This window comes from Onychostoma macrolepis, chromosome 05 (genome assembly GCF_012432095.1).
Source record: "Onychostoma macrolepis isolate SWU-2019 chromosome 05, ASM1243209v1, whole genome shotgun sequence".
NCBI classification, from domain to species: domain Eukaryota; kingdom Metazoa; phylum Chordata; class Actinopteri; order Cypriniformes; family Cyprinidae; genus Onychostoma; species Onychostoma macrolepis.
This window is the reverse complement of record NC_081159.1, coordinates 20,493,901-20,518,274: the sequence shown is the minus strand read 5'-3', so window position 1 is coordinate 20,518,274 and position 24,374 is coordinate 20,493,901. Positions and strand designations below refer to the sequence as shown.

At 36.9% G+C, this 24,374-nt stretch overlaps 1 protein-coding gene and 1 long non-coding RNA gene across 5 annotated transcripts in view; one reads left to right on the top strand and one right to left on the bottom strand.

The window, feature by feature from the left end:
* LOC131540488 (uncharacterized) overlaps positions 1-10,197 on the top strand; it is an 18,381-nt gene extending 8,184 nt beyond the window's left edge. The window contains exon 3 of the long non-coding RNA XR_009271289.1: positions 10,062-10,197. This is a non-coding gene — a long non-coding RNA (uncharacterized LOC131540488). The remainder of the gene's footprint in view (positions 1-10,061) is intronic.
* zbtb44 (zinc finger and BTB domain containing 44) lies at positions 7,111-24,374 on the bottom strand. Of its 4 annotated transcripts, XM_058775403.1 has the most exons (7): positions 24,067-24,374; positions 22,230-22,409; positions 20,605-21,722; positions 19,506-19,590; positions 14,908-15,059; positions 13,355-13,655; positions 7,113-10,320 (listed from the first exon to the last, which is right to left on the bottom strand). In XM_058775403.1, the coding sequence occupies exons 3-7, from the start codon at positions 21,689-21,691 to the stop codon at positions 9,978-9,980; spliced, it is 1,968 nt and encodes a 655-aa protein (XP_058631386.1). In that variant the 5' UTR covers positions 21,692-21,722; positions 22,230-22,409; positions 24,067-24,374; the 3' UTR covers positions 7,113-9,977. The 4 variants fall into 4 exon arrangements, with proteins under 4 accessions (XP_058631387.1, XP_058631386.1, XP_058631385.1 ...); XM_058775404.1 differs by lacking the exon at positions 22,230-22,409 and having other exon boundaries at positions 7,111-10,320; positions 20,605-21,718; XM_058775402.1 differs by lacking the exon at positions 22,230-22,409 and having other exon boundaries at positions 7,115-10,320.

Below are 24,374 nucleotides of genomic sequence, written 5' to 3'. Positions count from 1 at the left end.
TCTGTGGGCTGCTGCTTCAGTGACATGAAGGAGATGAACTCCTGCTTCCAGACTCTTTCCACTCGCTCCAAAGCAGAGCTACGTGGACTGTTTCCTAGGCAACAACAGCAAACATCAGATGACAGTATGTCTGAGTGTATATTACAGTTCAGTAATGTGCCAAGAAACTGTTCTGTTGAGGCAAAAACATACTTGTGCTCAGAATGAAAAATGAGTCAGAATAAACGTTATCTCTGTTCGCCAGATACCTGGAATGTTAATTTTATATCATGCAAAAAGGGAGAAAAGAAAATCAAACATTTCTCTGTCACTTGTGTTTAATATTAGCTGCCATCGTTATTATGGATCATCCGGTATAGATGTGTTAATCATCAAAAGAAAAGGGATTTTTAAAAAAAATCCAGATTCCATTTCAACAGACATATTGGAGAGAAACAGCTAAACAGTGCTCTGTGGGCTCTGTCATGACGTACCTTTCATTACACAATCTGTTGGTATAACACCCCATTCATAATTGCACCTAAGGAGTTATATCAGCTTCTTGGCTTCTTGAAATGCTGCAGCCTGCCTGGTCTTGATGTTTGATTTGTTGTATATGCAGGGCCTAAAACTAACTTTTTGCCACACCTGCCAATGGCCGGTGACGTGATTAAAATTTACTGGCCAAAACTCTTTTTTTGCCCGCCATGAAACTCTTTTTGCAAAAACAGGCAGTTATTACTACTACAATGACTAAACATATTTACAATGTTTTAAATTTGTCTTACTACTGGTGTCTCTATGCATTTTCCCCCAATTTTACCTATTAATTCTAGCCATTCAACATTACAGTATAATTGAAAGCCATTATTTTTAACATTTAATAGGCTCTGAAATATAAAACAACTTTTAATTTAAGTGATTTTACAACAATCTTCACATAAACTATAAATAGTATATGCATAAACTATACAGATTAATCTTTATTCAAGCTACAAAAGTTAATCAGCGACTAGAACAGTCCAATGATTTCTCCTTTTCTTTTGTTCTTTGATTTACATCAATGACAGACTTCAGCAGGTTTCACTTTAAATCAGTGCTGTCTCTTTAAAACCTGATGCACATGTCGCAGATCTGACACATATCCAATTTTCTCCATAATCTTTATGGTCATTTAAGACTTTATTACTCATTTAAGACTATGTTTATGAGGTAACTCGCCAAAATCGTGCATTTTGACATAATTGTGTGTGTTTTCGTCTGCTGAAGTGCTTCTGGTGAGCTGTCTGAAGCGGCTCGGCATCTGTGTTCAGCCGAAAGCGCAGCCCTTTCAAACTATAGCCTACTTCACTGCAGCATTTAGACGGCGAAACCCCAGGTATGTGTCGCCACATTCTCGGGTTCTGATGAAGAATAAAGAAGGGAAAAGTTAATCTTCCGAAATGAAGCAGCAAAATCTTCTCAGGTAAAAGTCACTTTTTTACTCGCATTTGGTGCTTGGCGAGTGTTAATTTTAGGCCCTGTGTATATGGCAGTGATCTCAAAAGCATAGCATTCTTTTCCCTGACAGTGTGGTTTTAACTTTACAGCCACAAACGGATTTTATGGCTTTACTATGTAATGTTTGATTAGATTTTCAAGTTCCATACTTGAATGTTTACATGTTAGTTTTACTTTCACTCTAGTACATTTCATTGGTCAGTATTGTATTTGACTTTAAAAGTAAAACTAATAAAACATGTTTGAACTTGTACTCTTTAACCAGTGAACAATGGCGTTGTGCAGTGTAACATCCTTTTCGTCCTTGATTTGGCATTGACAGAAGTTTTTTTTCTAGTGTCAGTGTTGATATCAAGAGCAACTGCAACCAGGAAAGTGTAACACAATAGAACAATACCAAACTTTCAAACATGAGCCCCACCTACTGATTTTTTGAAATAAATGACTTTACATACAGGGCAACTTTAAAAGCTACTAAATAAAAGAGAAAATTAAAGGGGTCATATGATGTTGCTAAAAAGAACATTATTTTGTGTATTTGGTGTAATGCAATATGTTTACGCGATTCGAGGTTCAAAAAAACACATTATTGTACATTTATTGTTGCTCCTCTATGCTCCACCTTTCTGAAACACGTTTTTACAAAGCTCATCGTTCTGAGAAGCAAGGTGCGCTCTGATTGGCCAGCTATCCAGTCCCTTACTGTATTGTGATGTCGTGTCCCGGCGCGACGAGACAAAAACAATAAAACCCATTATAAATGAGGCATTTGTTGCATTCAGTAAGGACATAATTACTGATTATGACTTATACTGTCTTTTTACGTGTTGCGCCGTGCCGCGTAAACATTACCATGTCTGCATTTGTTTTTTGTTATAAACTTTTTATTCATTTCTACAAACTACATCACAACATCCATTCAAAACAAACAAAACAAAACAACAGACATACAATCAACACTTCAAAAGTCCTGTCAAAAAGGAGAGAGCGATAGAGGGGGAAAAGAAAAACAAAAAAACAAGTCATTCCTTCATACAATCGAGTATGTTAAAGAAAAAACCCTTCCAAGCATCAATAGTAGAAGGCTTGGCTCCATTAATTTGCGCTGTTGTACATTCACAAGTCACTATTTTCAGGAGGCTATGGATCCAATATTTTTTCCACACATGTGTGTAAACCAGTTCTCTATTATTGTCTTCTTCACAGCTGTAAAACCAGCAAACAACATTCTCTTTTGTATTAAGCTTATACAGAGACCAGAATCATCATTAAGAAGACACAAACTTGGGTTAGCAAAGCAATCAATTTGTAGTAAGGAGGATAAAACCAGGTTTACATGTGTCCATAGATTAATGACGATAGGACACTCCCAAAACATATGAAGAAAAGTACCTGATGATGCAGTATTACATATATGGCAGTTCAAATTTGGTTGTAGTTTCATTTTGAATCTTTTGTAAGGAGTTATGTATGCTCTATGAATGACTTTGAAGTGAATAAGACGATGAGCCAAGTTTTTAGATGTTAAGCTGAGGTTGGACCACACTCTCTCCCAGTTGGCAGATAAATTAAGGCCAGATAATTCCCTATACCATGTCTGCATTTGTGATCGTAGAAACGCCAAACAAGCACTACTCTACACAGCTCTAAACTCGCATTTGAATAGTCAGTGGCAAATTCTTTAAATATGAAAACATACTTACAGGCTGTGAGTCAGAAGCACCAGACTGTCCTTGTGATTTTGGAATTGCCCCACTTTATAGTGTTCACAGCTATTCATAGTGTTCTCTCATAGGCTAATCTCTCGTAGGTTCAGGAAAAAGTCCTCCGTAAAATGCGCTGCACACACTTGAATATTTGCGTAGTACTGTTCTGGAACAGTGTTGTAAATGTAACTTAACCACTGATTTCTAGTTGTGTACTCATTTGGAAGGCCAAACAAAGTACTTTCGCTTTCACAACAAAATACACAGCGTCTCCACAACATGGCAGCGGCAACAACAATACTACAGTGAGAATAAAAGTTACGCCTTCTTTCATTGCGTATACATTTGCCGGTGTTATGCAAATCTTCCCACACAGTGACGTAGACATATGGGGGCATATTTAAATGAGCTGTTAGGAAGGCGTGGCAGAGTCTTAACTTTTATAAAGAATATCTCTTTGGGTTTGAGACTTTAGTCTTTGCAACTTTACAGATCTTATATGCACAAACAGATTGTAACACTCCAAAGACAAAGGAAAACATAAAATCGCATCATATGACCCCTTTAAACTACATTTAAATTGTATTGTATTGTCTTGTAATGATTTTATTTTAATTAAACAGGGTTGATGCATTTTCTATGCATGTGAAAGAAAAAAAAATCAAATAATTCAATTTTAATTCATTTTTTAAAGTTTGGCCCACACTTAACACTTCAATAATGAAATGCTTATTGTGCTTTTCATTTTCACTATTTTATAAATTTATAAAAGATTTGCTGAATCTTGCTTCCATAAGCAACAGTAGTCAGCTACGAAATTGTTCATTCACATCAGATATAATTATATAATCTGTTGACAGCCCTGTATTTTGCTTTTTGAACATTCTGTCATTTGCAAAGTCAGTTTTCCTCCTTTCATTCTTCCATAAATTTTTCCTTTCTCTGCCACTAGAAGTTGTTAATCAAATATAAAGGTTTCCATTGCACCGCATTCGATGTGTTACAAGAAGAGTGTTTGTTTTGACAAATCAAGCTGAAACATTTGTCAAACATTTTGGATAAACATAAATTGACCTTGGTTTCTTTCCATTTTCAGTTATGTAAGTAGTTCCCGGCAAATTTCAGTTACACGCAAAATTTCAGGGGCAAATCTCTTTTATGACCCTTTGACCTGAACTCATGTTTTGGAATCTGTTTCAATAAATTTACTGCACGATTTGTGCCTTTCTTGTTGTTTTGACATAACAAGAACAGTAACTATGCAGCCTAATCCAGCACAGGTGGACACTGGCATAATCACCTCCAGATAGAGATATGATCGTAGACCGAATGTGGCAGAGAGAGAGAAAAATGGGAGCGTACTGTGTTACAATCTTCATTTTGGGTTAAGCTTAATCAGTATTACCCGTCCCCAAAAGAAACATTATATTTGTAGTAAATAAATACAGCCTCCAGAATCTCAAAAGAAATCCAGTCTGTGTCAGTCCTCTCTCATGTGTGTCATCTGTTCCTGCCTCTTGTTTCCATATTTGGTCTTGTTCCTGTCCTTGTTAAAGTGTTATCATTAGTTAAGTCTTGTCCAGCTGTGTTTAGTCATTATCAGTAATTGTCATGTGTATTCCTGCCGGTTTAGTTAGTAGTTTGTCTGGTATACTCGTTATTCCCCGGTGTTCCTGTCTGTGTGAACCTTGCCTTGCCTTGCCTTGTCTTGCCCTGTCCTGATGTCACCATTAAAGACTATTATTTTGAAGTTTATCCTCGTCTCCGTGTTCCTCGTTCCTCCCTGCTGTGTGCACCGTGACAGTCTGGCTGGTGGTAAATCAAAGTCATCGAGGCATTTAAGTTCTGAATCTGAAAGACTAATGGTACTTGCTAATGGTCTTGGTCAATGGTTTATGACAAATCTGCTTGTTTAAATCAAATCAGTGCCAGATGTCAAAATGGAGCATCATCAGAAGAGAAATAAATTATCCAATTTGGACCCATGTTTATACATTATGTGATGAATGTTATGAAGAGCATAACATTCATCACAAATATTATATCATATTTAGACAACCTCTGCATCTGGAGAGCATTTCGCATATATCTATTTAGTTTTTTTGGGATCCTGTTTGATAAATATGATTTCACCATTGCTGGAACCTTTCTACTTGACTAAGAGGCTTTGGCAAAGAAGAGAAGTGAATTGATCAAGGTGTTTATAAAAAAGGAGGCATTATTACACTTTCCAATTACTCTCTTCGGTTTGGCCATTATATAACAGTGGTGACGGTGGAGCTCTCCTTGTGAAGACTCACCAGCGTGGAGCAAATTCTTTTCAGTCCTCTTTACTCCAAACACATTTGAAATGTCATTAGCGATGAAGACAAAGGTGCTGTAAGCTGTTTTTTGGAATACCACATATAAAATTTCCCTACCTGTCAGATGACCATCTTGAAAACTTACAAGACAATCCCAGGCTCAGCAGCAAAAAAGAGTCATTAGAGCAGCCTGTGGTTTTTCAGCTGATCAGGAATGGCCTCTTGCTTATGCGGGATTTTGGAAGTAGTGTTGTTGAAATGACCAAAGTGCCGGAAATGAGTAAAATGTCTGAAATCACTTTAACGCTCAAATAGTTCTTCTGAGCTGCCATGTATAATGCAAGATTGGGTTTATACAGAAATGCCATGTGTAACTCAAGATCAAGAATACTGGAAAAAATATTTGAAGTCGTTAGAATGTAAGGACATTGAAAATCGAATTGTAGTGAATGAAATGATACATTTTATGCTCCTTTTCAAAACTTGAACAAAGTTTACACACATGTATAGTAGTCTGCATTCAATATTGATGTGCTTTGGTATAGAATAAAAAGGATTGTGGGGCCTAATCCAGAACTCTAATCCAGCACCACAAAATAGATACAAGGTAGACAAAAGGTGGTTGTTGTATAACTCCATTTGACTAATGTTTGCAGGTGTAGAAGGCAAAAGCTTTGGCACAAGACGTGCCCTTAGATTTATGCCCGGTAGAACCATTGATGTCTTTAACAGTAAATTAAAGCGATGCTAGGTCATGTTGCTTGAAGCACTGATGTGGCCAACAGCAATGGAAAAGTAAAAGTGGTCATTGTCAATGTCATGGACATCATTATAAAATAGATTCTGGACCAGTTTTTGACATTTTAAGATAGTAGTTCAGTCACAATGAATCAAAACCCTTCAGTTTGTGAACGTTATCTGACTCGACCCATTTTTAGGGCTTTCTTTAACCACCCCTCCAGGGTTGATGTGGGTCACGCTGCCGGAGGACACCAAATCACAAGCAGGTGCTTGGACTCTGCAAATACCGTGCTATGTCACAAAAACTTCTTCTAGAATGCCAAGGCAAAATTAAAAGCCTCTCATTGTTTCTTTTAGCATGTGTTTGTGCACCTGTTTGCCAAGAATTTCCTTATTACCGTCCTCTCACACACCAGCGGTTTTTTTTTTTGAGATAGAAAACTGGTATATGCAATGCAAAAACGTTTTCAGCAGTTTATGAACATGGTCATACACATACCTGTACAGAGGAACCAAGGGCCTTGCTAATAAAATGTTTTAAATCTCTGCATTGTAAACGCCCCCTAATTAATGTCATTATTACATAAAAGAGCCCAGTCAACATCCAAATTGTTGACTTGAGAATGGAGTTTTTATAATTTTACCATACGCACACTCTAAGATCAAATATGTATGTTTTAGGTAATCTTTATTTACCTAGTTAATAGTGCACATATACACTACAGTTCAAAAGTCTGGGGATGGTAAGATTTTTGAATTTTTAGTATTTAATGCTCAACAAGGCTGCCAAAATTGAGTAAAACAGCAATGAAATATAATTAAAAACTGAAGTAACTGTTCTATTTTAATATATATTTAATCATCTATAGAATTAATATTTTAAAGTGTAATCCTGTGATGGCAAAGCTGTTACACCAGTCTTCAGTGTCACCTTCAGAAATCAAATATCCTATCATCAATATTGAATATTATTATTATTATTAATATTTTTTGGAAAGCCTTGATATATATTTTTCAGGGTTAATTGAGTAATAGACCGTTTAAAAAGAACAGCATTCTTGCTGAGGGAGTATTAATTTCTTTAAAAAATATATGAACACTAGTGTATATATGTTTTGGAATATTGTATGGCAAATAAACCAGAATGAGTATTTAGCAATAAGAATGGAAGCAATGAATTTATGCAAACTTGGGAGTGTTAGGCTGTAACCATTTACTGCAAATCTTAATGTACGTAATGTTTTTACAAAACATCATTCAATAAATCTGAATTGGCACAGAAACGGATAAGAACCACTGAAGAGATACAAAATGACTAATACATTTGTCTTTATGAAAATAAACACAAAACATACAGTTTAAACCATGTGTCGAATAGCACTTGAAAAATATTTTTAGTTTCAAGCTACATTTGAAGTCTACCAGCATTCTGTCTACAAAACATTATGAATTCATATCAATGCATGTTTATGCCAATTAAAATACAATACAGATCCAATATCCAAAGGCACAAGATACGACTAAAACTATAGGCTTTAAAAAAAGAATATAGAGTATATATATCAATAAGACATGGTCACAAAAGCGAACACTACGAGGCTCAAGTCAAATAACTACTCACACTCACACTGATATTACAAATGTACAAATTGACACTTTTTAAGGTAACTGTCATCGATACAGAATCTGGAAAAAAAAAAAAAGCATTATGACTACTGAAATGTCACGTTTTCTTTCTGCTCAAACAACTGAACACCAAAGATTGAATATTGTATACAAAATGGTAGTTGCACATATCTGAAACAACATCCAACAAACGAATCAACCCATGCTATATTGATCCCCCCCCCCCCCATCCCCATATTTCTTTTTGCACGGAAAACATGCAAGTAGCACAAAGAGCAATCTGGGACAGACAGCCAATATTGTCTTATGGATAAATGCGTCACTACAAACTCTCAGACTATGAAGTAATTGAGTTTGAGCTATAGCCGGCGGTCGCAAAAATGGAGAGAGTGAGATAAGCGGGAGACCGTCTCAAGGGAAATGACATCAGAGAAAGATATTGCAACCTAGTTTTTGTAACACAATGTGATTTCTTTCACTGTTTGTACACTAACAATTCATATGAACGGTTTATCGCAGGGCACATGCTTTAGCCTTTTCCCTCGACTAGCCCCCTTCCTGTATTTCATTATCTTCAGTCATTCAGCTCATTGTCCACTGCAGTATAAAAGGTTTTAATTTTGGACCACGTGAATCATCCAAAACAATATTGCACAACGCTTATTAAAACTTTTTGTTCCCTACAAAATCATATTGGAATGGAGCAGCTTCGAGACTGACTGATTGCCAGGTGCAATATCACACGAAGGAAGCGAAGATACATGATCGTTACAACTACCGAACAAAACAAATGCTACATATTCCAAGGTCGCAATCAAGTTACATCTTCGATCAAGGCTCATGCCATAGTCACAGGGTGTTCATAAACTTTGTTTGGGAGAATATTAGGCACATACAACTATGGCATCAAGCTATGGAGAAAATTCCATAGTATAATTCCAACAGCAATAAAATGGGAAAGGCTATGGAAATATCACCTTCCTTCCACTCTATTAAAACATGACCCCTTTGACAATTCTTCCATATGTCACAATCAAAAGAAGAATGTTAAACCCAAATAATTCACATACAGCTCTTTAGATCGAATTGACGAGGCACAGTTTACAAAATTTAGCAGCATTACACATACAGCAGAAAAGAGGGCTAGGAAAACAGGGCTACTCTTCACATATACACGCATTCAAAACAACACACTAAAGCACATTAGATTAGTCAGTCAATGCACAACAACCCATTGACAGGGTTTCATGGTTGTTTTGTGCCAGTCAGATTCAGTGTTTTATTTCCGCTCTGAACACACATGGAAGTAGTAACACAGTCTTTCACATTTTTCGGAACGGTCCTCAGAGGATTGAAGCTTCTTAGTTTGTAACGGGTTTGTTTACAGTCGGAAGGGGCAGTTTGTGATAGTTAAGGCGCAGACATGAAATAGGAGAAAAGGAAGTCGCATAATAAAAGGAGATCAGTCTTAGCTGAACATAATGCAAAAAAAAAAAAAAAAAGTATACAATTTGATTCTTTTTGACAGACCGCCACGAAGCGGTTAAAAAGGCTGTATATTATGAATAAAAATATAATTAAATTAAAAAATGTGCTTCTATGGAACAAATTTATTATAGTCACAGATATTAATGGTTATTAACAAAAAAGGTCACATTTTTTCTTTCGTTTTTTTTTCTTTCTTTTTTTAAATTTAGAACCATGATCATCTTTCAGAGAGATTTGTATGTAAATCCAAATCAAATGTGATTTTACAACAATTTTAAAGTAACCCCCACAAATTAAAAGGCATTACACCAAGTTTATAAGCTCTTAAAACATACACTCTCAGAAAAAAAAAAAAAAAAAGTACAAAAGTTGTCACTGTGGTGGTACCCTTTTAGAAGGTACTAAAAATGTACCGTTTAGGTACTAATATATACATTTTAGGTATTAATACTTTTAATATGCACTCTTTACAGTTAAATAAGGTACAAAGGTGTACTTTTTTCAAAGCTACCACCCCAATGGCAGCTTTGGTACCTTTTTTTCTGAGAGTATAATAAACCGTCGACAACAGAAGTATTGAGTGTGCAACAGAACATTGACTGTTATTATACATGTTTACAGGTACGGAACGTTTTCACTCAATTGTAATTGACACTAGTCTCTTCTTCTTTCTTCCACCTCTCTCCTTCTCTCCCTCGTCTTCCTCTGGGTCTTGCAGAGAGGTAACAGCAGCGGTGGACTTCGGGTGGTCCCCATGTGCGGCCTCCCCTCCGTTCCCTGACCTGGGGTTTGGGGTTTGGGAAGGAGGTGCAGAAGTGTGGTTGTCATAGTTCATGGTAGAGGAAACTTGAGAGATAACTGGAGTTTGGACTGAGGAAGAGGAGGAAGAAGCTTCAAAGGTCTGCTCACTCATCTCAAAGTGTCCCAGCCCCTCATCCTCTTGCATATGGTTCAGGTAGTCTGGGAGGAGGAACTCACTAGGGCAAAAAAGGGAGAGAAGAGCCAATGTTCAGAAAGTCATAAACTAACTCAACATTAGGTAAAACAGACAAGTTTAATGATCTTTACAATAGTCTTTTAGAATCGTAGTACCTTCATTGGTTTCTAAGTACTATAAGCTCAAACTTTTTCATGAAAAATACTTGCTTAATGGGACTAAAACACAAAAGTAGGTTAAAGTTATTGCTTTCAGTCTCCTCTGTGAAGCCACAATCTGAGGATGTCAAACCACTCAGACACAAGTTCAAAACAAAGTTATTTGTCAAAAGAAAAAAAGAAAGTGTTTATGATTCATCCAAGATTGTATTTCAAGTTTGGTATATGAGTCTAAGATTCTTTGGATTATTTTTTATATTTATTTAATTTTTTTTTTTTACGAACAGCCAGTCCAAGCATGTTCAAGTCTAACAATACATTTTGGCAAAATGTCCTCTGGCAAAACACTGCAGCTATCTAAACGAAAGTCAAAATTCAAAACTAGATTGAGGATTGTGGCTTGGCAGAAAAAGTGATATAGCAAGCAATCACACTTCAAACACTGATAGTTTAATCCATGAATAGGATTTAGATACTAATGACATCATTTCCTATTTTTTTTCACAGCAAGTCGTTGCACTCTTGACTCTATAATTTCCAAATTCAATGTACTTAGCAGAAAATTTAAAGTAAAATTTCGATAGGTATTTTTTTAATTACAAAAATAAATTTTACATATATTTTAAAAATGTGAGACATCTAATTAACCCAGTTAGCACTTTCCAATTTGTGTTTTTGCACGTCTCAAAATTATACTTAGAAATGGACTCCCTGAAAGAAAAGCTCTTTGAACACTATGGCCGCAATGCTGGCTGTTTCTTGTAATCACAACATACAAAACTTCATCGGTATACACTACACGACCACTCCCTCTCTTAATAAGCACATGCCAGAGTCAAACTATTGCCTCAGCACTGTAATTTGCATAGACACTGTTTATTTGTGCCTGACAAAGATGAATAGAACACAGACCCTAAGAGAGAGGGCTTAAATCAAATAAACGGTTGGATGAAGTAAGGGAGTCTACATGTATTAGGAACTCAATGCATAAAAGCACCTGACTCCCTTCCCTCTGCTTTAATGAAGGGCTACTGTCATGAAGGTTACCTCAGAAGAGTCTCCTCTGAAATATAGACAATGATTCCACTGAGCTTTTTTGAGAACTTCATTTTAAAAACCTATTCAGCGGTAATTAGCTGACGTAGGATTGATTTCCCAGCTCGCTCCAAATGTTTACATCTCAGTGCTGCTTTTCCTAATACACAGTCCAACTCTCGCTACTTCCAAAATGGAATCAAAGCCATGATTATTCCATTTAGAAAATGCTTGTTTTCAAATGAAAGTCGCTTAGTTGGTTTTCTCTGGAGAACACATCTAGGAGGAATACACGTGCCAGTTTAAGAATAGAATAAAAGGAAATCTGAAGGGTGTGTATGCCCATGTGTTAAAGCTAGAAACAAATAAACATTGTACTTTTCATAATACTAATCAGGACAGTCAATAGAGGAGATTTCAGTGATTTCCTGAAAGCTCCATTCATTGAGTAACGTTCTACAGCCAAATGCAGTACAATGCAACTGGGTGTTACCCTGGACTGCTGTAAACCTGTTAAAACTAAGCAGGAAAGACATTTCATCTGATGGATGCATTTTGTCAATCACACCTCAACGAGAAAAACCTGTCATCTTCAACTCTCTTTGAAAATACACAGTGTTTTACCAGGAATACTTTGCAAAAAGGTTCAATCGGTTGACATTAGTTTATGCATTAGGTATCATGAACTAACAATCATTACAGAACTGATTAATCTAGGTTAATGTTAATTTATAATATAAACTATTGGTCACTGGTTACTAATGTATGTTCATAATACATGAATTACTTTATATACTGTAAATTGAAATGCTAAAAATGTACACCACTGTTCAAAAGTTTGCGGTCAGTAAGATTTTGCCAAAGAATTAATATGTATATGCAGCAAGCATGCATAAAAGTGACATGAAAAACTTTTAAGTTATTAAAATGTCTTATGACTAATAAATCAAACGTTCTATTCATCAAAGAGTACTGGGGAAAAATGCATCACGGTTTCCACAAAAATATTAAGCAGCACAAAGATTTTTTTCCATTTTGACAATAAGAAATGTTACCTGAGCACCAAATCAGAATAAAAATTATTTCTGAAGGATGATGTGACACTGAAGGCTTAAGTAATGGCTGCTGAAAATTCAGCTTCGCCACCACAGAAATAGATTAATTTTCAAATACGTTAAAATTAGGGCTGCGCGATAGTCATGCGCATCTAGTCAGTAAAGCCGGTTCCGTGATTAGTGCTAAATCTCCATCACCTGTTTTCAAATGGAGCGGCATTTAATACACAGAGCCGTAGTTCACTGACAAGCTACGCAATATCACGTTGAATATCGAAGGCGATTCATCTGCGATTCTGAGCGCGAATTGCGTAGTTTGTCAGTGAACTACGGCTCTGTGTATTAAATGCCGCTCCATTTGAAAACAGGTGATGGAGATTTAGCGCTAATCACGGAACCGGCTTTACTGACTAGATGCACATGACTATCGCATGCAAAATATCGTGCAGCCCTAGTTAAAATAGAAAACAGTTCTTTTAAATTGTAATAATGTTTCACAATATTACTATTTTACTGTGTCTTTGATCAGATGAATTTAGACTTGGTGAGCATTATTTATTTGTAAATGAAACATTAATCAGTATTAACAGTGCTGTAAAAGTACTGTTCACTGTTCATGACACCTGACGTGTTTACTATTGTTAACGAATTTAACCTTATTGTAAAGAATTACAATTTTACCTAATACACATATTCTTCAATATAGTTAAATAATTTCTACTCCCAATTCAAAAAACGCATCTGCTACCTCAACATGGGATGAACGGCCGACTGTACAAAACTAAATTTGTACTATATTTTCTTAGAATGTTCAGCTCCTCCTCACCTGGTCTGGAAGTAGTTTGCTAGTTCTGACGCCTCATGGTTGAGACTCCTCAGGTGTACGATTAAATTGCCGGAGTTGGTAAACATGGCGCCGCACGTTTTGCACTCGTAAATCCGAGGCTTGCGGATGATGTGGCGAGACACCCTCATGTGATGCTTATATTCACCGAAGGAAGTGAAAGTGGCGCTACAGATCTGGCACCGGAAACAGCGTTTACCTTCGTGCTTCAGCCGGTGCATCTTCAGAGAGTAAGCCCGCGTAAACTTTTTCCCGCAGCGGTCACACTGGAATGGCTTAATACCTACAGAAGAAAGATGTAAAAGATTATAGTCTCCTATATCAGAAAACAGGGCATAATTAGCAAATACTGAAGTTGAATGAGACTGAATGTGTCTTTGTTTTAGTAGGCTGTGTGCTAACTGAGCTACACCTGCTAAGAAATGACAATATAACCAAACGCATCATTCTGCTCATGCAAATAATGTTTATTGTGAAGGTTCAATCTAGCAATATATGTCAAGTTAAGGTATGCTGTTCATTTAACCCACATCTAAACCAACTGCATACAATCACTTTCACCAGTCCATAACTAATCGCTGTAATGAGGAGTTCTGTTTGGACATTCAACAGCAAACAAAACGCCATCTCTGTATAAACTAACAAAGAGATTAGGGTGAATCATGTTGTCGTCTTCTCCAAACAAGACGTTTATGTAATACAGGGCCCAATATTAAGCTTTTCCATGTTCTAGTGTGAAAGCTTAAGTCAGCTATCCTAAAACATTTCAACAATAAAGTTTTAGTAGCTGAAGTATTAGCAAAATGCTATCCACAAAGGACTGCAAACACTATATTATAGTCACTATAATCTTATTAGGTCATGTAGTGTTTTTACTCTTAAGTAAGGCTGTGCGATATGGCTAAAAATATTCATACTATTTTTTTTTTTCCTCCACATCATGCGATATCAATATTTAACATGATATTCATTCACCATTAATTGAAACATGGATGAAAAAAAATACCTTGGTTGTATGTATGATACTGATTTAAAATAATAATCTTTATTACTACTTTTACTTCAAGAAGCACATTTTCATACATAATAGTAATATATTTCTGAAATTTCTTCAAGTTGAACTGAACCTTTATTTTGATGGGTTGTTGTGAAAATCTTTGAGCTTCAGTGTGTAGTTGACAGTAGTTTTTCTTAAACAAAACTGAAAACCTTGTGAAGTGACTCTCAGAACAGCTCTGATGGAGTTAAAGTTCATGTATTCATGTCTTAATATATTGCGATGGCAGATGCTAAAATCTGTGATGTTAGTGGCATGCATTGATTTGCTGTTGTCGTGTTTATTTCTGCGGTGTGACAGATTGTTAGATTAATCCATATGCTTAAAATGCAATTTTATTGCTGACTCCATATGATATTGTTTATTGCCCAGCCCTAAGAGTCCCCTTTAAAAAAGCAAAATGTAAAAAAGTTCTCTTTCTTTTCACATGCAATGCTCCTGTCAATGTCGAGTCCAGTAATAGCAGAGGTTCTCTCACCAGAGTGGATGAGCATGTGCTGCTTGAGATTCTGTATTCGAGTGAAGCGGACGCCACATGTAGGGCACTGGAAGGGCCGTTCAGGACCGTTGAGTCCTGGGCGAGTGGAAGGGCTAATGTACAGGTGGTATGGGTACTGGACATTCTCCAGCCTGGAGAAAGAGTGACGGGATAAGAGACTAAATTAGATGAGCCAGTTGCACACGGAGCCTTAGTAGTCATTAAAGGGATAGTTCACCCAAAAATGAAAATTAAGTCATCATTTACTCACCCTTGTGTTGTTCTAATGCGTATGCACTTCTTTCTTTTTCAGACCACCAAAAAAAAAAAAAAAAAAAAAAAAAGTCCTGCTTTCCATCTAATGCCAGTATATGGTGATCAACATCAAGCTTTTAAATAAGATGCAAAAGTATGTGCCGATTATTCCAAGTGTTCTGCGGGTATACAATAGGGTTAGGTTAGAAACAAACTTAAGTTTAACATATTACGTAACGAATAAAAAAATGGGACACGAAAAGAATCTGTGTAGTTTGTAGGGATGTGCGGGTCTAGTCGACTAAACGGTACAGCTCCTGCTAGTCGACACTGGAATCAATAGTCGATTACACGAGAGAAAAAAATACCATAATTTTAACGTTACATTTTAAAACATTTTAACAACAAGCTAGAATAAAACTTTTGAAAAATAATAAATATCAAAATATTTAAATATATACATTTTTTAAAAGCGTATCTGGGCGGAAACTACATTTTTACTTCAGACCTCGCATGCCTTTTCTTCATGTCAATTGCGGCGAGCTCGAAATGACCAGCGAAGAACCAGCAAGGTGTGGGATTATTTAGAATTAGAAGGAAACGGAAAAGTTGTGTGTAAACTGTGTAACGTCAAATTGGCTTACAATAACTCTACTGGAGCGATGCGTAATCATATTCAACACAGGCACGTATGCGTTAGCTTGAAGACTAGCCAAAGCCAAGAAATGTCAATCATGTCATACACTACAACCCTTCGCTGCGGTCCGCGATCCCATCCGCGCCGTCTATTCCTCGAAGACCCACTTCGCTGGTGGAGCGGGATTTCCAGGCTCTTTTCGAAACGGTCTGCTTGCTTGTAGGGTCCGTGTACATTCGTTTTTTGATTAAATATTGAAAATAGAAACATGAGAACACGGCACCATTTTCATTTTTCGTTTTGTCAAAAAAATGAAAAAACAAGAAATCTACTTGATTTGCCGTTTTTACATTCAGGGTTGAAAATGGATAAACAGCTCGAATGTTCGATTTTCACGTGTGGGAGGGAATGAAACGCCCCATTTCACTGATTGGTCAAGCAAAAATGAAGCGGTGCCGTCATCATGTCGTCTTCAGTACTGTGTAACAGAAGACGGGTCCTCCGCTGTTAAAGTGTTTATTGCAACTCCTGCATGTCATCTCTCTCATCAAACAACCAGACTAACAAATGAACGGGTTTACTTCTGTGTAGGCATAAACTCTATATGGCAATTATTAGGTGCTTATTGCAGAAATATGTATGTAGCTCGGATCTGCAGCTACATTACCCTTTTAGTCTATTTCTTTGGCGCACCGCACATTTTATTTAGCTGTCCAGTTATCAAAATCTGTGTGGCAAGGCTGCGTGGCGCACTGGACAACACTGGACGAATGCATTTACTTTATAGTGAAGCGCAGAGCAGTATTGATTTTAGTATATCCAGCAGTCATAACTTTTATTTTAGACAGTACAGTTTCATTAATAATGAGTATAAATTGATTTAATTTTAGACACAAAACAGTCTGTTTTATTTGACTTAAAACACAGGCGTTTCGTTCTTGAATGAATCCGAGTCTTTGAATGAATCGTTTGAGTGAGTGGTTCAATGACCCATTTGCTTTGCTCCTGAAAAAATCAGCATTTTGAGCGAATCGGTTGAATTAATGACTCCATGACTCATTCATCAACACAATGACTTGCCGCCACCTACTGGCGATCTAACCTTCATAATTCAAGTAGCCTATCCAGTTGTTTCATTTTGTCACTCATTTCATATTTCTGTAGGCTACTCAAAATGTTTTTGTTTAAAACAATCTCATTCCATAATGAAATTGTTGTGTTAATGCATTTACTACTGTCTGAGCAGCACTAATTCTGTAAATACATTAACTTAAGATGCAGCTTCTGTGCCACAGTGCAAAGATGGCTTTGCCTGGTACTGATTTAATTGGTAACACCTATAATGTCATATTTTTCAAATATTGACTAAATTCAGGAATTTAATATTAAAGGTGACAGACATATTTTATAAAGTTAGAAAATGCCCTTTTCTATAAAAATAGCATGCATTATATACATGTGTAACATGCCATTAGATAATGACAGTATCATATAAACTTCTCAATGAAAAAAAAACTCACGCTAAAATCAATACTGGTCTGCACTTCACTATAATGTAAATGTTCACTATAATGTAAATGTCATGCAGCTTTGCCACACAGATTTTGATAACTGGACAGCTAAATAAAATGGGCTGTGAGCCAAAGAAATAGACTAAAAGGGTAACGTGGCGGCAGATCTGAGATACATACATATTTCTGCAATAAGCACCTAATATTTGCCATAGAGAATCTATGCCTACACAGGAGTAAAGCCCTTGTCTAGGCGCTGCCCCAGTATGGTTTGTGTCAAGCCACTTGTTAGTCTGGTTGTTTGATGAGAGGGAGATGAACGCAGGAGTTGTCAATAAATGCTTTTATTCTGTTGCACAAAACTGAAGACGACATGATGACGGCACCGCTTCATTTTTGAATTGACCAATCAGTGAAAAGGGGCGTTTCATTCCCTCCCACACGTGAAAATCGAACATTCGAGCTGTTTGTCCATTTTCAACCCCTGAATGTAAAAACGGCAAATCAAGGCGATTTCTTGTTTTTTCATTTTTTTTGAAAAAACGAAAAACGAAAATGGTGCCGTTTTCTCATGTTTCTATTTTCAATTTTAAATCAAAAAACGAATGAACGCAACGTACACGGACCTTGTAGTTATCTCTCTGCGTGCCTGTGACTTCAGTTCCTGCCCAGCGCGGTTTTTTCAAGTGCAGAATCGCCTCTAGTCCCGTCTTTCGCCAGACCACGTTAATATGTTATATTCACTGAACAAATACGCATGGTCTGAGTAAGTAAAACGAGCATCGTTTTGTTTTTAAACAATATAGCCAACATGAAGTACATTTTTAAAAGCAGTTTTAATGCTATTCCTTGATAAACTTTTCTATTGTTTTTGACTTGTGTTTTAATATGTTGGCTTCCGTTATATGAAAATGAAGAATTCTGTCAGTCTATTTTCCATTTCTGCATTGCTGCAGCTGATCTGAATAAATAAGCTATGCACTGGTTTATGTTGAGTGTATGCTCTTCTTTTTTTTCTGTTTAACGACCGCCTAAAATTAAATGATGATAACGTGAGGCAAGATTTCATTGAGGGATTTGATAGTGTGATTCAAAGATTAAGTATTTCAAGTGTAGGCTGTTATACACAGTTTTTTTTTCTTTTGCTATTTTTTGGGGGGTTTCTAGCTTTTAGACTAGTCGGATACAAAACTTCTGTTTAAACGACAGTCAAATTAGTCGTAGCGCACATCCCTAGTAGTTTGTTCACTGAGTTGAATAACTTCTTGTTGCGAGTTATCGCAGACGCAGTCATGCACAGAGACCAACGGCCGAGTCAGGATATTTGTTAAATAATATGTTAAGTTTCAGTATGTTTCTTACCACACCGCAGAAAAAGCTTTTTTAAAAGCTTGATGTCGATCGCCATATACTGCCATTATATGGAAAAGCACACGCGAGACATTTTTTAAATGATTATTTTTATGTTCCAAAAAAGAAAGAAGGGCACAATTTTTGAAGCTTCAGTTTATCTACATCTAGACAACGCCAAACGGTCCTATAGACAACAGTATTGCTCTCATGACTGGTCGGCAGACCTCCTTGTTTTGTGTGTTTAGGCATTTAGAGGAAAACCGTGACGTCACGACTGGGATGAAACTTGCAGTACTTTTTTATTGTAAAGTAACCTCTTATATGTGTAAATATTTAGGACATTTTGATTTTCTATTTCATGACCACTTTAAAATGGTACCGCTACCACTACTATTTCCTTTGTCTACAGATCCACAGAGGTCACCCCACAAAGGTTTAAGGCTAACATAGAACACATTTAGTCAGGTATATCAAGTTGTCATATAAAAGCAGACTTCACTGCTAAGACGGAAAGCAGTGTCTTTTTTATCCCATTTGTTTTGCATCATACCATTTCCCTATTCTTCCAGTATTCCAAAAGGCAAATTCAGGTCCAAGAAGTTTCCAGAAAGTCTGCCAACTAGCTTCTCTGGCCTCTTGGCAAGAAATCCCCATCTTAATAGCCACTACAATATCACAGAAGCCTCTTCTGCTTAATAAGTAAGTATACATGAGGAAAGACGATGATGAGAAGACTAAAATATTATGTCCCTGCTCAGAGGGGCCCTTTAGTTCAATCATAAAATTGAGACGTCGTAAAAGGATACTCTGTAAAAACAACACAGACACCAAAGGGGTCTTACCTCTCATCCTCCTCCATGTGACCAGTAGTGTTTGGAGTGCCCTGCATGGATTGGAGACCTTCTGTCACCCCCTCATCCAGGGAGCCTAAAGAGAGAGCAGAAGGTCGTTTCTGAACCTCAGTTCCAGTAAAACCTTAATATTTTGTCATCTACTTTTATTTTAAACAGATACAGCCTCAGACAAACGTTCTCAAACGCGCATGAAATAAAGAGTAACAGTGTGATAAATATGAGGTAAATGTGACATTTAAAATTTAAGTAAACATATGGTTGATCCAGTGAAATGGTAACAGCAATTATGACTTTGATAATCTACTGACTCACTAAACACGTGGGTCAATGACATATGAAAGTTAATACAATAAAGAAATGTCACGTGTTCTAAACTTGATTTCGAAAACATTTTTCCAGGTTTTTGTAAATGTACTCCTTGTATTCAGGTTGATTTCCTATGGTTTGGAAGAACTTTCAGGAAGGTTTTAATTTAATGACTTAAATGTCATGTGCAACTATCAAGAAAAAAATTGTTTTTTCATTTAAATGAAAACACATCATAATTGCAAAAAGTGTTGTGAAATACACTCTGCTATTGAAAATTTTGGGGCTAGTAAGAGTTTTTTTTTGAAAGATGACTCTTGCTCAGCATTCATATAACCAAAAATACAGTAAAACTAATATTGTGAATGTGAAATAATACAATAATTGTTTTCTATTGTCTCATATTTGATGGCAAAGCTTATCACAATTATTATTAACGTTATTAAAATAATACAAATTATAATTAATGCACAGTCATTGCTATTTTTCAGGATTATTTGATGAATGGAAAGTTAAAAAGAACAGCATTTATTTTTGTAACAGTATTTTGTAACATAAATATCATTACTGTCACTTTGATCAATTTAATGCATCCTTGCTAAATACAAGTATTAATTTCTTTTAAAAAATGACATTTTGAAAAACAGTTTTCAGGTAAAATCAGTCAAGGTATTTATTCATAAATGTCATTACATTTTTGAGAGTCACACTACATGATATTTTACAAAATATCAAAATAAATTTAGGGTATCACTATTAGGTGAAGAGTAAAGAGTCTTACCAATGGATGAGGACTGAGGGCTGATGAGTAGATCTTCTTGGGTGTGTTCATTGCCAGGAACCGTCTGCTGGTCACTCAGAGAACTGTGAGGAGCACTGACTGGTTGAGAAGCTTCTTCATGCACTTCTTCATCACTCAGCCTTTCCACCTTCACCTGCACATCTTCTTCTTCCTCCTCCTCCACCCCTGCTGCGCCCCCTACGCCCAGGCCTCGTGGGCCCTCACAGGCCAAATACTCCACCAATGCCCGTCCACTAGAGTCCTGCCCCGACGCTCCAGATGGTTCCAGGAGACCTTCAGGTAGTTTTGACTTTTCTGCCGCGAACCGCCGGTCCACACCAAAGGGGTACGTCCAGGAGAAGGCCAGAGATGGTTCCAGAACCTGCGCTGAACTCTCTGGGAAGGAGGAAGAGGAGGGAGAGGGATTGGGGACTTGTGGAGAGGTTGAGGATGCTGGTTGTGGGCTCGCAAAGCCTTTGCGCTTGCGTCTAGACTCGCGGCACACAGGAATGGGCCGCTCCGGTACGCTACATTCGGATGAGACCGGAGATGGTGAGAGGGCATCTACAGGGGCGAGGGTGCAGCTTGCATGGCCTTCAGGGGTCTCTTGGGGTCTGTGTAAAACTGCAGGCTGGGTGCTTCCAGGACCTCCTGCTCCCGAGGATGCCGAGTTCCACAGGATACTGGACTTCATGAACTCAGAGCAAGTGTTGGCCACCGCAAACATCTGCATGTAGCTAGCAGCTGCCAGTACGTCGATGATGTTCTCCGTACTAATGGACAGTGTGGACGTGTACGCATATTCCAGAAGAGGAGCAAAACCTGCAACCGTCACGTGTTGAAGATCCAGCACATGTTTGTTATCTTCACCTACTATTACAGTGTCTTCTTCAGCCGGCTTCCCAGACAGCTTCGCTCGAAGGAAGTCACTACAGCAGGCTAGCACTACCTTGTGGGCCGAGAACATCTGGCCTTGTACGCGGATGGTGACGTCACAAAAGTGACCCTCACTGCGTAGAGTGTTGAGCTTATCCAAAAGCTCTTGGCTGTGGTTGGGGGAGTTATGAGTGAAGGTTTTCACACCCATCCTTCACAGCAGGAAGAGGAGTCTGGACTGCCTGGAAAGAATAAGATACTTTAGTGCAACACAATGGCTAATAAAAGCAAGTTATGTTTACACGGTTGGATATAATTGAGCTACAACAGCTTTTATAAGTTCTAAACATGACACAATCCGTAACTGAATATTTGAAGTAGGGATGCAAGTTTGCAGGAATATTCATAATCATTGCAAAAATTACAATTCTGTCAACATTTACTCGACATAATTTCATAAAGTGTCAAACCTCTTTCTTCTGTGAAACATAAAAGTAGATATTTTGAGGAATGTTGTTCTCAAAACATTTTTGTTTATTTTTCGTAGAAGAAAGAAAGCCATGCAGGTACAACATGAGGGTGAGTAAATAATGACAGAATTTTTATTTTTGGGTGAACTATACCTTTAACAATCAAACAAATTAATTGCATTAGTATTGCAAAAACATGAGAACTCCAAATATCTTGCACACATAACCTATTTGAATTCTTTTTTATTAAATATTATGTGTGTAATAATAAAAAAGTACCTGCAAAAAATGACTTTTTCAAATTGTACATTTTTTGTTTTCCTCCCAAGTAATAGTTCATCCATCTCACTTATGTCACTGGCAAGGAATATTTCTCCTCACTGCTGATCTAGCAAAGCTACTTATACAGACAGAAGACACGCGGCTTTACACCTTCAGCACTTTTCAGTTCCAGTGGTCCTTATGACACAAAGCACAAGCACATACTTAGAATGATTCAGAGCTGAGGAATCCTGATTATGTCACATTTCCAAGCCCAAATAAACTCCCTCAAATAACATCTGCCGAAAACTGGTATTGCATTGCTTAGATCCAGCTGAAAGCTAACAGAGGGATGGCAGATATGTCTAAACTATACGGATGTCCAAATGAGTCTGGCTGGGTTCATCTCTGAGAGAAAGGGATCATCTCTGGTCCTTGACTCAACGCTGTTAAACTTTTGTAACAACAGTGGAGATAAAGTAAGCTAAGAAACAGCTAAAAAAAAATAAATAAATCATTTTATTCTTAGAAAGATAATACTTTCAGTTCTTAGAACGGCAAGATGCATTCCACAGTGACAGAGACTTTACAACAATTTTGGGACAAATGAAAGCGTAGAGCTATAAAATAGCCATAAATCCCTTTTGCCACTGCACATTTTTTGCAAAAATGTTTATAAAATGCATTGTTTAAGGATGTTAGAGTTAAGGTAGTAACTTATTAACAGACAATAAATTAAATTAGTTTGTTTTAAAGGTTTATAGCCCACGCCAACATTATTCTAAAAAATGAGCAAAAAAGTGCCGTCAACAAAGAAAATTATAGAAGCCCATTTCTGGCACAAAAAAAGCAAAATTGACATAAAAGGCACAATTACGACATCATTATGACAAAAATATTAGATTCAAAATATCAACTATCAACATGTCATAACTATGACTTGTGTCTTAATTATGAATTAGTATGTCACCATTTTGACTTTGTCAGAATTATAATTTATAAAAGATTTTTTTATGTGATGAAAATGGGCTTACATATTTAAATGTAATGGGCTGTAATGTATATTTTCTAAGTGTAAATCAACTACTAACTATTATAATTTTAGGAAGGATGAAAATTTGACAATTTTTCATTATATCCTCATCATTATATATTACACAGAAGAAAGCAGTTTGGAAAAACACAAAGGTGAATAAGATATATATTTTTTCTTTTCTTGAGTTAGATTTATCCGTGAATTACCCATTTAAAATGTTTAAGAAAGGGGAAACGTATCATAAATACCATACCAATATAAAAAAATATCAGAAATACTTAATTACAGATATCATCCATCCTTATTAATGGCTGTCAAATTCTCTCTTAGAGAAAGTTAGAGGGGCGTGGCTTTACACACGAGTTGCTTTTGTTTATGTATCAAATAGCAAACATTTATTGTCAGTAGTAGCCATAACAGTATAATGCCCACTTGTTTATATCCAACTCCCAAATCAAAGGTTTAGATTAATGAATCTGATGCACACTTGAATTTCTGAATCACCTCAAAACTGCGTATTTTGACAGGTTGGATGTGGCCTGCTATTGTGCTATGTGTAAACTACAGAGTTAGGTTAGGATTAATAAATGAAAACCAAATGCGAGTTAACAATGTGACATTACCAGAAACTCGTGCATAAAATATACTAAAATATATGAACATGCATTACGGTTTTCAGAGTCCGAAAACAACGTCCAGCTAACCTGCAGCATTCATTGGCTAGCTCGCTAATCTCTGACGACTACTAAAACAGTGTCGTCAGTGTCAACACAGTGTACGAAACATTACTTGTGCTGGATGTATATCTGTGCAGCTCACCGGTAACAAAGAATGGACGAATCCGTTGAAATGTAAGACAAGTATAGGCGCATGAATGTGATCCAGCAGCGAGCTAACTAGCCGCTAGCATTCTGACACTTGCACAGAAGTACTGTCGCTTCTTGACAGCATCGTCACATCCCGATAAATCACGAAGTCAAGTGCCCCTGTTTGTATTAAATAGCAAGTCTGTTCAAAATTTCATTATGTATAAAATGCATTGGTATCTCGTCTGACAGGTTTGAGGCTGATGTTTACATATTGTATCCCAGAATGCTTTTCACGGGGCTCGTGCGACTGACCTTTCA